Source organism: Charadrius vociferus, unplaced genomic scaffold (assembly GCF_000708025.1).
Source record: "Charadrius vociferus isolate BGI_N301 unplaced genomic scaffold, ASM70802v2 scaffold917, whole genome shotgun sequence".
NCBI classification, from domain to species: domain Eukaryota; kingdom Metazoa; phylum Chordata; class Aves; order Charadriiformes; family Charadriidae; genus Charadrius; species Charadrius vociferus.
This window is the reverse complement of record NW_009649175.1, coordinates 673,908-687,182: the sequence shown is the minus strand read 5'-3', so window position 1 is coordinate 687,182 and position 13,275 is coordinate 673,908. Positions and strand designations below refer to the sequence as shown.

The 13,275-nt window shown below is 42.2% G+C and overlaps 1 protein-coding gene across 1 annotated transcript in view; it reads right to left on the bottom strand.

The window, feature by feature from the left end:
* Positions 1–6,685: 6,685 nt before the first annotated feature.
* SPPL3 (signal peptide peptidase like 3) overlaps positions 6,686–13,275 on the bottom strand; it is a 64,254-nt gene continuing 57,664 nt past the window's right edge. The window contains exons 8-12 of the mRNA XM_009888611.1: positions 11,802–11,908; positions 10,644–10,807; positions 9,203–9,402; positions 8,037–8,146; positions 6,686–7,294 (exon numbers count right to left, since the gene is read on the bottom strand). Of these exons, the coding sequence (XP_009886913.1) occupies positions 7,223–7,294; positions 8,037–8,146; positions 9,203–9,402; positions 10,644–10,807; positions 11,802–11,908 (653 nt within the window). The 3' untranslated portion in view covers positions 6,686–7,222. The remainder of the gene's footprint in view (positions 7,295–8,036; positions 8,147–9,202; positions 9,403–10,643; positions 10,808–11,801; positions 11,909–13,275) is intronic.

Sequence of the window (13,275 nt, the reverse complement as noted above, 5' to 3'; positions counted from 1 at the left end):
GCAGCACAGGAGGACACAGGTACTACCTACACACAAAGGGCTCTTCATACAGGCTGTGCTTGCTGTCTACGTAGATGTAAAAAGAAAGATCAGAAAAAAACCCTCAATATTGCCTGGCAGCCTGCTCGCTTGGCCACTTACAGATGTAGGTGTAAAAGCAAAGGACAGAAAAGCTGCAATGCCCAAGACTGATTTTTTTTTTTAAAAAAAAAACAAAACGAAACCCCTTTGCTCCTAAAGCTGCTGTTACTATACCAACAACTACCCAACAGGAAAGAAAGTGCATGAAGTGGCAGTAACAGCCTTTAATCTCTATGTGTTTTAGGCAACAACAAGGAAATGAACAGATGACATAGAAAACCTTGCCAGGAAGCTTTAGCAGTAGCACATATCCTCAATCAGTTATCTTTGGCGAGAAGTTAACTTTTAGAAGATTAAACAGCCAAAAGAAAAGCTCTAAACTCAGGAAAAAGATGGAGAGGATTAAGACTACAGCCTGTATGGCCCCCTTGTCCAAAGGACGAGTACACTAGAAGTAAATGGTTATTTTCCTGTGGTGCCATTTATTTAATTTGTGTGGAGAGAAAAACAGGAGGATTCTATTACACATACGACAGCAGAGAAGACAAATAAAACCTGATTTTAAAGGACCACCAGTCCTCACTTTCTTTTTTTTTTAAAGCAAATGTGAATTAATTTAGAATATTTTCTTCCAGTCACAAGACAAAGAAGCATAAACCACCAGGGCCTGTACGCACCAGTTAGACAATGCTGTGAGGTGCAGTGGGCGTTTGCTTATACAGATGTCCCAGCAATATAAATAATCCCTTTGCAGGGCGCTAGAGGGCAACTGCAGGCTGGGGCAAAGTCTTCAAGTCTTGAATTTCTCCTTGCTGCTCTCACAAACCTATGGATTAAGAGAAACAGAGCCAGGCAGTGCATGCAACAGAATTGTTTCTACTGGAAAACCATGCTAATGACTGTGAATGTACTGTAGATTATGGAGGGCTTCTAGAAGTGAGAGACACTTTTCTAGCTTGATTTCAGCCTGTATCACCGCTTCGATGATTGCTGAAGGCTCATATCTATGATTGTGTAGGAGGAAGTGATGTTATTTTGCACTTTTTCTTCCTTGCAGCCACTCAGAATAGGAGCTATAGGGCTGCTCACTGCAAGAAAGCGAGGACTTTAGGAACACAGTTACTGTTCAGTGCTGGCCTTCACTGACCTGGCGTGTTAAGGTCCAGCTGAATCCCCACTGACCCAGAGCAGTCAGTCACACTTAGGCTGCTTCATCAGTCTGCTTCTCTTAGATCTGCTTTACTGCACCATCAGCTCCTCTTCAGAATCATGCCTCCTTCATTTACCAACTCGGAATGATTGCAGCTTCTCTTCTCCAAAGCAGAGTGAAATTGCCCCTGTACACGCACCATGGCTGACCTGAGCGGGAGAACAGCAATGAACACAGCTGACAAGAGACCACACCTGAAGAACCCACACGCTAGCTGTACCACATTCCTTGTGGACCCTCTGCAGATAATACAGGGGGCAGCATCAAGCAACTGACTGCTCTTGGGGGAGCCCTGCTGCCGCACCTGCGACCAGAGCCTGCTTTTGGTAACGCCTGGATTACGCACTACGCACCTCCTTAACAAGCCTCTCGCTAGCTCTGACATCAGTACACCAGCTGAGCCGGCTCCCGACTCCATACTTGATGGTAACTTGCTGAGTGCTGCACCTCTGCCATAGCTTGTGTCAAATTACACTGCACATCATCAAATTACAAAAAAGGGTGGAGCTGGTCAAAAATCACTGGTCTAGGTACAGCATACCAGTCAGGTTTCTGAGCCTAAGAACTTCTTAAGATATTCTATTAGAGTTCCATTTTGTTATTACCTAAAAAGATGCTTTAAGGGTACAAAGTCTGTCTCGCAAAAGCTTTCCTATACCTTCCTTGCTGCCACGGGTCCAGAGAGGATCAGTAACCTGTCACACAGCACTGCTTTGGGTAAACAGCACACAAAGCCTGCCCCAGAGCAGGCAGCTGGCTTTTCTCAGAGCAAGACACTAAGGCTTGCTCCTTGCTGCTGCTGGCTGAGAGAACTGGGGCTGTAATGCATGCGCGTCTGCTCCTCAGGGCTGTTACAGAACTGCTGAAAGCACAAAACACAAACAAGTTTTGCAGCATTAAATAGGGAGCTCTTAACCGAGAGCCACCCCCAGACAGCACTAACCTGGCTGGGCGTGGGTAGGGCCAGTCTTTCCTTTGAGGAAAGGGTCGAGTTACAGGTGAAGCCAGAAGTTTTGTCAGTTTACAAACTCAGCCAACATTGCAAAGTTGGGGCACTGAAATGGGAAAATCGGGTCATGCACAAGTTAGAAAGAGGTGGAGATAAGCCACAGGTACACTTTTAAAGGACATTGTGGTTTTTGCCCCACAGTGCTCTAAATGCATGTAAAACTGGTTATGAGGCAGACTACGGGGAATGAAGCAGGAGGAGCCTTGGAATTTTACAGCTGGAGATTAAAAATACCAGTTTAAGAACAGTTTCCAGGGCAGGAGGACTGGTCACATGAAGGCAGCAGCTCTGTCTGATGTTTCCTGCTCCAGGAGTTCCCGTGAAGCCCTAACTCCAGTCCTTTCTTAGGAAACACAGGAATGAGGATTTACTTGTTTTTCCCCTGCACACACTTGGATTTAATATATTTACATCATATATAAAGCTCACCATCTTTTAATGTGAGTTCCCCACAGAATAAAGGAAGAGCCAAGCTGTTCTGAGCTGTCACAATTAAATACGCACAGGCGAGAAATACTTAACTCTTCCTGGGGAACACAGACACGAGCCACATCCTGCTTGGCCTGTCCTTGTAGCTTGTGTGGCACCGAGAATGAGAAGCTGCCTGGAGTCTGGCTTCCCTTCTGAAGCATCTGCCTTCCTTGGAGCACAGCAGGACAGGGCTCACCTCCCAATTTCGCACAATTTCACAAAAAAAATAATGAAAGCAACTGTCTCAGCTTTCCAAGTGTAAGCACTGTATAAAATGTTTTACGGAACTCAGCTGAAATTGCTCTAGTATTGTTTTCGCATCAGAATATGGTCTCCTCTACTAGTCTTTTCTGACAATGTTATCTAGAAGAAAAATATGACAAATTATTCTGATTTAAATTTTGTTTTGTCTAAGTTGAGAGCCCTCATACATACAGACCTAGCAAGAACCATACATTCAAGTTTTGTTCGGGATTTTGGAAAGCATGAAAAATACCAAATTTGAAAAGCAGCTTGAAGTAAAAAAGGAAAGTACCTGTAAGAATAACGGGAAGAAGGAATGGAATAGAGATAAGAAAATATGACAGTGTTGTAACGTGAATGAAAAAGACTGTTTAGCTAAAAATTAGTTTCAAATTTGACTTGCTCACTGCTTGTATAAAAAGAAAAATACTTGGGAGCCTTCCCTCCACTTCCCCCTCCAACGAGGTCAGCACTAAGCTGGGGAAGCCACCCAACCCGCAGTATGTATTTCCTAATTGCCTCAATGACTTCTTTCCCTTCTTGCACAGAACATACTGTAATACTCAAGACAGAAAATGTTCATCTCCACAAAAGGCTTCTGAATGTCACAGGACTGAAACTGCAGTGCTGGGACCCCTGGTGTGCTCCCGAGCCTCTGCAGGCAGCGCAGGATGGCCTCGCAGCCCCCCGGGCACGGCTCAGACAGGTGTCTCCCAACGCGCCCATACAGACACAGAATGACCAGCTTGCAGTTCTAATACACTTTACCCATACTGGCTGGCCAGACAACCCCACGTCATTTCTGAAATCGTTTCCAAGACAAAGTGTGACCTTTGGGAAACTTCAAAATACAAACAGTAAAATTTCTAAGCTGACTACTCCCAAAGTCACAGCAAACCGACTCCAGAACTGTCAATGGGTTTTTACATTACAGTTCTGGTCTGTGTCCTGACAACTTTGCTATTAACACGCTCTAGTCTATCACTTTTTTTGCCAGTATCCTTTTACCTTCCTTCAAAAAGGCTTATGTTGGTCAAAGAATTATTAAAATATTTTTTTCTGACAACTTTTCAGAAGAAAGGGCTTGGTGACCTCACTGCAGGACTTTGTAGTAGTTTATTAAGGAGTTCAATAAAATGTTAAACCAAGAAGGCACGAACAACTGTACCAGACCCTACAGGGACAGGGAACCCTATGCCCTACATGGCCTCCAGAAATCCAAAGGGCCCAAAGCAGTTGTACAGTTTCATCCTCAGGCTGAGAAGACGATGCGTAGTTCGCCAGACTAAAACAAGGACAAAAGGTCTGGCTGCGCAGAGGGGGCTCCGCAGCTGAGCAGCGAGGTAGGAATCTTGTTTCTAATCCCACCAAATGCTGAGGTTGTTCTAGATGGGAGAGCTGTGAGACAAAGCTTTACAGCTTTAACTTACAAAAAACACTAGGAGAATGTTCTCTCTGCAAGTGTAATAGCTTTGTATTTAGAACACTTAGGCTTCAGGTAACCTCTGCAAAGCACCAGAATCCTTCTCCCGCAGGTGGTGGTTGCTGTTCCACGCGGAAGCAGCAGCAAACACCTTTCAGTCCAGTTTTGCTCCCCTGGCAGGCGCAAGCAGGCACTGCCTGTGGGTTCAGACACAAAATGTTGCAGTTACAGCTCAGTCTCTTACCTTGGTGTAAGTCAGACGGTTGCAGTGTGCAGGAGGGCAGTACAGCTTAAAAAGGAAGGCCAAGACTTTTCTGGAAAGCTAAATGAATTCTCATTTGTCAAACTGGCACTCCTACAACTTTTTCCAGAATCCTTTTTAAGTGTAGAAGATCATTCATAGGCATGCTTTCCTGGCAGGGACTAAAAAATGTCACTGCAAAACAGAGAAAGACCTTTTATTTTAATTGCAAAGGCAGGAGGGAACTGATGAGAAGCTGAAAGCACCCGAGATGTGTGTTACTGTCAGGTGGGTGGAAAGGCTGGGAAGATAAAGCAGCAGCAGACTTGATCTAAAGATGTTATTCCACTGCTTGGAACCTCTTGGGGAAAAAATATAAAAACAACAAAAAAGGTATCTTTTTTCTCTCTCTGAATATCCTCATCAATATTTTATTCGCCTAAAGTTTGAGGTGTGTAGCTGAAAACTGATGCCTTTCTTTTGCCTAAGCTGACTGCAAGTCTGGGACCTAACACCTGCCATGAACAGAAAAAGCAGATTTTTAATTAAAAACCTACTTCATTAAAACCTGACAGTTACCTGATGATGAGCACTGCAGGCACATACTAGAGGAAATGTTTTAAACTAAGTGAAAGATACGAATGGGGGTGTGTGGAACTAATAAAAATAAAGTCACTAGTGCCGCCCCCCAGCCTTGCTAAATCTTAGACCCTCCCGCCCCCTCCCCCCCCCAAAGGGCTGTGCTGCTTCTTACTGTTTCTTCAGGTGTTTCACGGCTCTCAGCCAGCTCAGAGGCCGTCAGCCCCTCTGCCCGCGTGCAGCGACAGACCTGCCTGAGAACAGAGGAAAAGGTTAATGACAGTGCACATGCGTGGCTGGACAAAATTTTCTACCGCGCTAAATATGCTCTTGTCACACTGGTTAGAGCAGAAAGGATTGGGTGTTTCACCAAAGCTTCCTCACCTGTTGTAACAAAACTGTACCCAAAGTAATGTTACTGGTCAGTCAGGTTCATTCTTGAACGTTCCTGTTTGCCTTCCAGTCAACTCACAGTTATCGCCATTTATCAAACTAACAGGAGCCATGAGCTTTCAGGAGAGTTCCCCATCCCAATATAGCAGAGTACTTTAAAGGACAAAAGTTCTAGTTACCTCAGGGAAGCTTTTCTGTCAATAAAATAAAAGAACTGGAAATGCTGGTTTAAACAAAATAATAAAATCCACATTTTAACAGGCTACAGGTACAAAGCACTCAACACACAAACTCCAGCCAGTCACAACAGTAAAGGACAGTTTTCTTTTTCTTTTTTCCTTTTTTTTTTTCTTTAAGGGGCAAGGGCATGGAAAAATACAGCACACTAATGAAACAAAATGCAAAAAATACAAAAAAATAGAAAATAGAAAAAATGTATTTACAAGTGATACATTACTATGATCAGAAAGCACAAAGACAATTGCTGCTATAATACATGCACTGGGTCAAGAAGGAACTACTAAAAACCTGCAAGGGAGCTCTTTGTAAAAAAAGAAAATTAAAAAAAAAAAAAAGAAAAGAAAAAGAAAAAGAAGACGACACCCCACCCCCACCCCCCAAACGAACAGGGTTGGTTTGAACTTTTTTCTTCCCTAGTTTGCTACATTGATCAAAATCAAATATCCCCTAAAGTCCATGAGTACAATCAGTACAAATACTACACTTGTTTTTAAACTGCAGGTTCAGTTGTAGGGGGCGGGAGGGGAACAGCAGCTCATTGTAGATCCATATACAGGAAAGCCATAGTAAACTGCTCTACATGCTAAAAATTACAGCAAGCCCCTGTCTGCTACATAGCATGATCTTAGCAGGTTTTCCTTTTTATTTATTCATATATATATCTATACGTGTGTATATATATATGTATAAAAATCGTGCCCTTTTTCACTGCAACATGACATCTGGGTGGAAATGTAACTTGTTACAACAAATTTTCATATGTATACTGCAAGAAGTCACTCAATGTCTGTGGATTTAATAAGTAACCTCACACCACAGGAAATATTTAATAAATCAAAAAACCCAATATTGTGACAGAAGACCTTCTGTCTCAGTTCTTTTCAAAACCGAAGTCCAGCAGGAAACTGGTCCCAATGTACACGAGGGGTTCTCTGAAGAAGCTTCAGTTTGCTTAAACCGTTTTTTTTCTTTTAGTGTTCACAAGTTTTTGAACGACTTCAAGCCGTTTTCAGTTTCAAGTGTGTCTCTTCCGCTCACAAAGGTAATAGTCTGGTACTAATCCATCTGAGTGAGGAAAAGAGGAAAGTGGCTGCAGTTGCACAAAGGGTCCCCAATTCCACATCTGCAGGGAGATACGGAGTCACGCGGAGCTCCAGGATCTTAGCTTTTTTCTTTTTCTTTTCCTCCTTTTAATACAAAGTCCTTTCATACAAGTCTCATAATTGGTACCTTCCCAAGTACCAGCCAGTCCAGATGGCAGGAGACGACAAAGCCACAAGTTAAAGTGAAAAGGACCAAGGCAGAAGTTCAGGTCACTTTCTATCTGTTCCATCATACTTCCAGGAAACGGGAGCTGCTGGACTTGGAGTGGAAAGGCTCAGACCACATGCGGCGTAGATCGCCCTAGGCAGGGAAACAGCAGATGGACCAAGTCCTCAGAAACCTCAATGTCCATTTAGAATTCAGATTTTAAAATGCACATATAATTGCAAGCATGTCTTAAAGCAACTCTATTTCTTCACCCGTTTTGCAATTTACAATAGAGACAGTAAAAGATAAATCCTTTCCCTGTAAAGCCAGAATGTCTTATTTTGGCAGCAGATCTACCTAAAATGGGTTTCTGATGGGAAGGAAATATTTATGCAGGTGGAAAATTCTGCCATGTCTCACACGCCACTCTGCAGAGTGGTAGATGTGTGTTTCAACAACAGCCCAGTAACAGGAAAGGTTACGTTTTAAAATTCCAGTTCAGAACAGGTGACTGGAAAGAGGTAAACAAGGATCTGCCTCTCCAATCTCTGTTCGACCTTTGTGCACACAGTCTTTAATGACCAGCTGGGCAAGGACAAATTCACTTATTTAATTAAAACAGCATTTAATACTTTGGAATTTGGTTAGCTTATAATTACTGGTACTTTATGTACACAAATTATTTTCTATTTCAGGAACTCATCTCTCAGCTATGCAGTCCTCCAAAACGAAGATTCACCCTAACAGGAGCGGTACCCTAGTTCTGGGCCAGGGCTGTTAAGGAGGAGTAAGGACATGCGTCATCCTCAGGAGAACTGGTGACCAGTGCAAGAACACTGAACTGCTTCCAGCTGACCCCCAGGCTTCCTGCTGTGGATATATAATCCTCTCTTACCTTTAAATAGGCCATGGTGAGGAGCGGCAATAAAGTGAACGGTACCAAATAGAGTAGGGCAGGCTGGGCTGCCCGGTGAATACGAGAAGCTACTGTTGCAGTTAATAGACCTGTAAAAGAAAAAAGTGACTATAAATATCTTTAGGTTGCATACGAATGTTCTGATTGTTTCATCCACATGTGGCTCCCTTCCCCACCATTTTAAGAGACAGGCTGTGGAAAAGTTACTTACCTGTGCTTCGCTTTCCCTGAATAGATTTAAAACAAACAAAACAGCGAACAATTATTCTGCATTAATATTAGGCTGTGTTGAGCCACTTGCTCCAGATTTGAGTCTCAAAGACTAAGCTAAGAACAGCTCAAACAAGACACAACAAAAGGGGAAGGGGAAGAAGTTGAATGCACCAGGCTGAAGTGCTACTCCAGTGCTGGTACCTCTTGAGACTGTCGGTCTGAGGCCCCTAGCCTGAGAAACGGGGCTGAGAGAAAGGATTGTACACACCAGGAGTGATTTTCCTGAATACCTGCCCAACAGGAATGTAGGGCGAAGGCCGGGGGGTGGGAGGAAGAAGGCTATTGGTAGGAAATGATCTTTCCTTTCCATCCTTAGGAGGACTGCAGGAGGTCAGGATATGCATACACATGTCCCGACCTTAGGGAAAAATCTATTTTATGTTAGGGAGGAGAAGGATGGCTACATCAAATCATAAACAGCGTTCCAGTTGTGACTACTCAGGATTTTCTGTATGTACTAAAATGTCACAGGATCATAAGCATTAACAGTAGAATACAAAAATTACCTAGATGAATTACCTAGATGTACTCTTGCACAGCGTAATCCATCTAGAAATTTCCATTTTTCCCATAACCCAAGTATGAGCTAGTACACCTTCTATGCTAGTAAAGCAAAGTATAAAAGGTTGCTAAGAAAAGTACACTGATAATCTCTTCAACCAAAAAAAAAAATATCTTAAAAAGGAGACCGTAGAATGGTTTTTCTCCCTAGACTATGCCAATGAAAACCAAAACCAGGAGGATTAAAAAAAGACCGTAACAAAGCATTCTCTCAAAGCCTCTTTACATCTGCTTTCATCATCTTTTAAATCTACTACAATAATCCCACTTCTGCTCATGAAGCAGCTATCCATATTAAACTAATTACTCACCTACAAAATATCCAATAAGTGTGCAGTGAAAGTAAGAGACCTTCTGCATACGCCCAGAGATGTTCCCTGGTCCTGGGGCACCACAGGAATCACTGTTGGCTTGTTTTTTGTAGTTATCGTAGCGCAGGACAAAGCAGAGCAGAAGACCTGGCATCACAATATCTCCGATCCCCAGCATAGAGAAGTGGCTGCCTGTGGAACTAGAGAGCAACTGAAATTGGGTTCATGCCCAAGACACAAGGTGACGAGCCCTGGACTCCTCCACTTTGGTTCTGAGCTTCATTTTGCACATCCTTTCTTTCTACCGGCAGGCTTTTCTGTAGTAGAAGCTAAATACCAGGTACAGAAGACTTTTTCCTGAGTGATTTCACCACCACATCAACTCAGTTTTAAACATACACATTTTGACAGTAATGACATGTTGCTCCAAACCAGTTTATTTCTACCAGTAGTCTTTAAGCTGCTTTTGCTCTTAACTCACTCAGTGAAACAGATCCATCAAGTCAGTATTTCTATTTTCTCTCTTCTAAGCGTTGATGGGAGGTACCAGCTGGCCATTTTATCAAACTGGTTATCAGTGACAGACACTGCACCTTCATTCCCGTGTACATAGATCACCTCTGATACAAGGCAATAACTCAATTTATGGACTTCTCAGATCTCTGCCCTTATTCAGAAAAAATATGTAGAAAACTATAGTCTCACCAGACGCCCAGAAAAGAGCAAATTGCTAAGTAGATTTAAGAACTAAAATTGCCCATTATCTTAAATCCAAGATCTTTTTCATGAAAATGAAGCCAAATTAAGTTATCATGAAGTTGACAAAATGAACAATTTTGGTTTTATCATTGCAGACTCCTAATCGCCGTAATTTCAGCATCCGAACATCTGAAGAAACCAGACTGGAGTAAATACGCCCGGATAACCCACTGCCTAACTGCTTACGGCCCAACCGGGCCTACGCATACCTGGTTCAGAGCCGGAGACATGAAGGAACCCCTGCAGTAGAGAGCTCTGGAATAATCTCCCTCCAACACAGCACCTTCCTGGTAAGCCGTCCTTGCTTAGATCAGTCTCTAACTCCCTTCCCAATCACTTGCCATTATGCAGTAATCAAGACTATTCTGATAAATAAACCTCAGGTCGTTAGCTTTTAAGCATTATGTCATAAATCCTACAATAGCAGTCATTAAACTGTAGAACTCACATACATGTCAAAAAGCGTATCCTGTTCTGAACAGGCCACTTTTTAACCTAATGAGGATCACTTCTGCATGCCAAGTATCCAATCCTCAATACTCACTATATACCTTTTTAATCACAAAAAGGGTGGTGAAACAGGGAACTAAGCTGGTATTTTCCAATAGAATTAGTGCTCCAAAAAAGTACAAGGAGGGACAATTTTTCTTATGTAATACAGTAAAAGAACCGCTGATCTTACCTTGGAAATACAAGTTTACCAGGCAGCGACAGACGGGGAACATCTCTGCCCACATTTGGTCCCAGGTGAAGTTTCCGGGATAAAACGTCAAGGGGATTATCAGCTGGTTGTGTGGCCACTTTCACCATAACGTTACTGTTAAAGATGTAGGCAGAAAAAAAGACCTATGGAGCAAGGAAATAATCAGAAATTACAAACTGCAAATATATAGCAACTCAAAGCTGTGTGTATTCTTGCTTTGCTTTTTCAAGAAAGGATAATGTCCAAATTTTCCATATACGTACATTGCATATATGATGATAAAAGGCAACATGTATTTCAAAAATTCAGATAAAGTTTTTTACACTGTTAATCCTCAAGAATAACTGGAACATGCTTTCTGGTATCAAGACATGCATCAATAGAGAGAGATCCTCTGGCAAAGGATCTGTCTGGACTACAAGTAGGTAGTCCAAGAATACAAAGGCAGGTAGCAGGATACTGAAAATATGAGAAAGCTTGAAAGCACGGAGGAGGTAAGTGCAGCGCGCACTCACAAACGGAATGATGCAACACTTGCTTCAACCAGGCTCTTACGCTACAGCTCATCACACTGGGAAACTGACTGGCTGCCAGAGCTGTCAGCAAGTGCTTCCCTGGACCAGTGCTCGGTGTTATGCAAAGGTAAAACAAAATCCTTTCATTATTACAAAATATCTTCTGTCAGGTTGCTTGTAAAAGCACAGTAAGATTTTATGCCAACCTTGCTGGCTATAAATCAGTTTGCATTCCTGTTTTGCGGATTTCACTGCTAATCAGAGGTTGGCATGTGCGTACTGTGCAAGTGTGGATAAGGCTTTGTGTTTACTTGGAAATGCTTGTTTTGATCTTCAGCCAGGCTTTCAAAATTTGAGGTCCGCTTTTTTTTTTTTTTTAAATAATATGCCAAAGTTGAAATATTCTAATCATGTTTCTGCTTTTGTCAACTAATTAGCAAGGAAATAATTCTGTGTGCTGTTGCAGACTTTAACGTCTGAGAATGGAGCAATGAAGCTGATCTTCTGGCTTTGCCAGATTTCATCAACTTCATAGCAGTACATTTCATGTAAAAATGGCCCAAGGCCAATTACAAATCCAAAGGATAAAAACAGTTTTAGCAAAACCAAACAAAACACTTACCCAAAAGACATCATAAATTAGTAACCCAGAGAGCAGCAAGCAGGAAACCTTCAGGCTCGGCAGCCGAACAAAGGCTATCATTGCGACACACAGGCCCATAGCCAGAGCTACAAAATGCAAGCACATAATTAGTTCATTAAAAAAAGCAAAACAAAACAAAACACCCCAAACCAATATCACCCCCCAAAAAAACATCCCAGAGAAGCCTCTGTTTGCACCTGTGCAGCACTGCATGCACTAGATGACTGTCTGCTATTTCCAGAGGGTGAAATTCTTCTTACCAGAGTTAAGAAAAGTCAAACCACATTCAGTAGCCAACTGCGACCGTGCTCCCATGGGAGCAGAACCCCCCCCCTGCCGGCACAACTGCCCACTCCACTCGACTTCCACTGCCCACCACTAAGAAATGTTTTCATGTCTTGTGTCCTGGAGACTATCTCCCCCGTAAAACACTGACTACCCAGTTAAAAACAGAAGCAACAAAACAACTTTGAACTCTGTGTGCCCCAGACATAAAACTCTACTTTTACACTATTAGGAGGTTTTCTAGTAAATGCATGAAATAAAAAAAACCCTTGATTTTTAATTCAGAAATAGCATGGTTACATGACACGTTAGAACATGATATAACAAAAACCCACTCAAACCGATCTTCTGCTTGGGCAAGATTGTGTAAGGCTGCCCAAACGCTCACTACGAAATATTATCGTTTAGATATACAAGGATTTCCCAATAACAAAAATCTATGTGAAAGCCTACCTACCAATGGGAAAAAAAAAAAAGGGCAAGTCTTTTCCTAACCCCTCTCCCAAGGGTGAGTTTTCAGCCAGATCAACAAGCTGAACGACATGCCGCAGCTCCAGTGTTAGTTCTGTTCCAAGGGGAATTTTGTCAGGGTAGAAAACTAAGATGTTACACTAAAAATAAAATAAAATAAAATAAAATAAAATCCCAGTCTTCACATTTGTGTGATTCCCTACCTCTTTAAGCCTAGCCTTAGCTACCAAGGATACTCAACTGACTATCAAATACTTTTCAACTGGTTACAAGCAAATCCCTAAAGAGATCCCTAAAAAAAAATCTTAAAAAACTTAAAAGTAAATCAACTTTCATCTACGATATCAGTATATTTAGAAGCAATAATGGAGCCCTGTTGGGACCAGATTTCACTTAAGTATGCAGACATTTGTAAACAAAATGTCTAATACTCTGTCTAACGTGACACAGAATTTGTAAAAAGTTATAATCCTGTAATCCTGTTTTGACCAACTGTAACTGCAGGGAAAATGGATTCATTTCGTATATGCCCACCAGTGCGGCAATGTGACTAGGCCAAAATTTACAATGTAACATTTGGATTCTCACACTATAATTACACAACTGTAAAACTACCTTACGCTGGCGTTCAGCCCGAAAGATGTGGAGTTCTTCCATCAAAACACCAAGGAAACATTTCCATACAGATTCAAGGGAA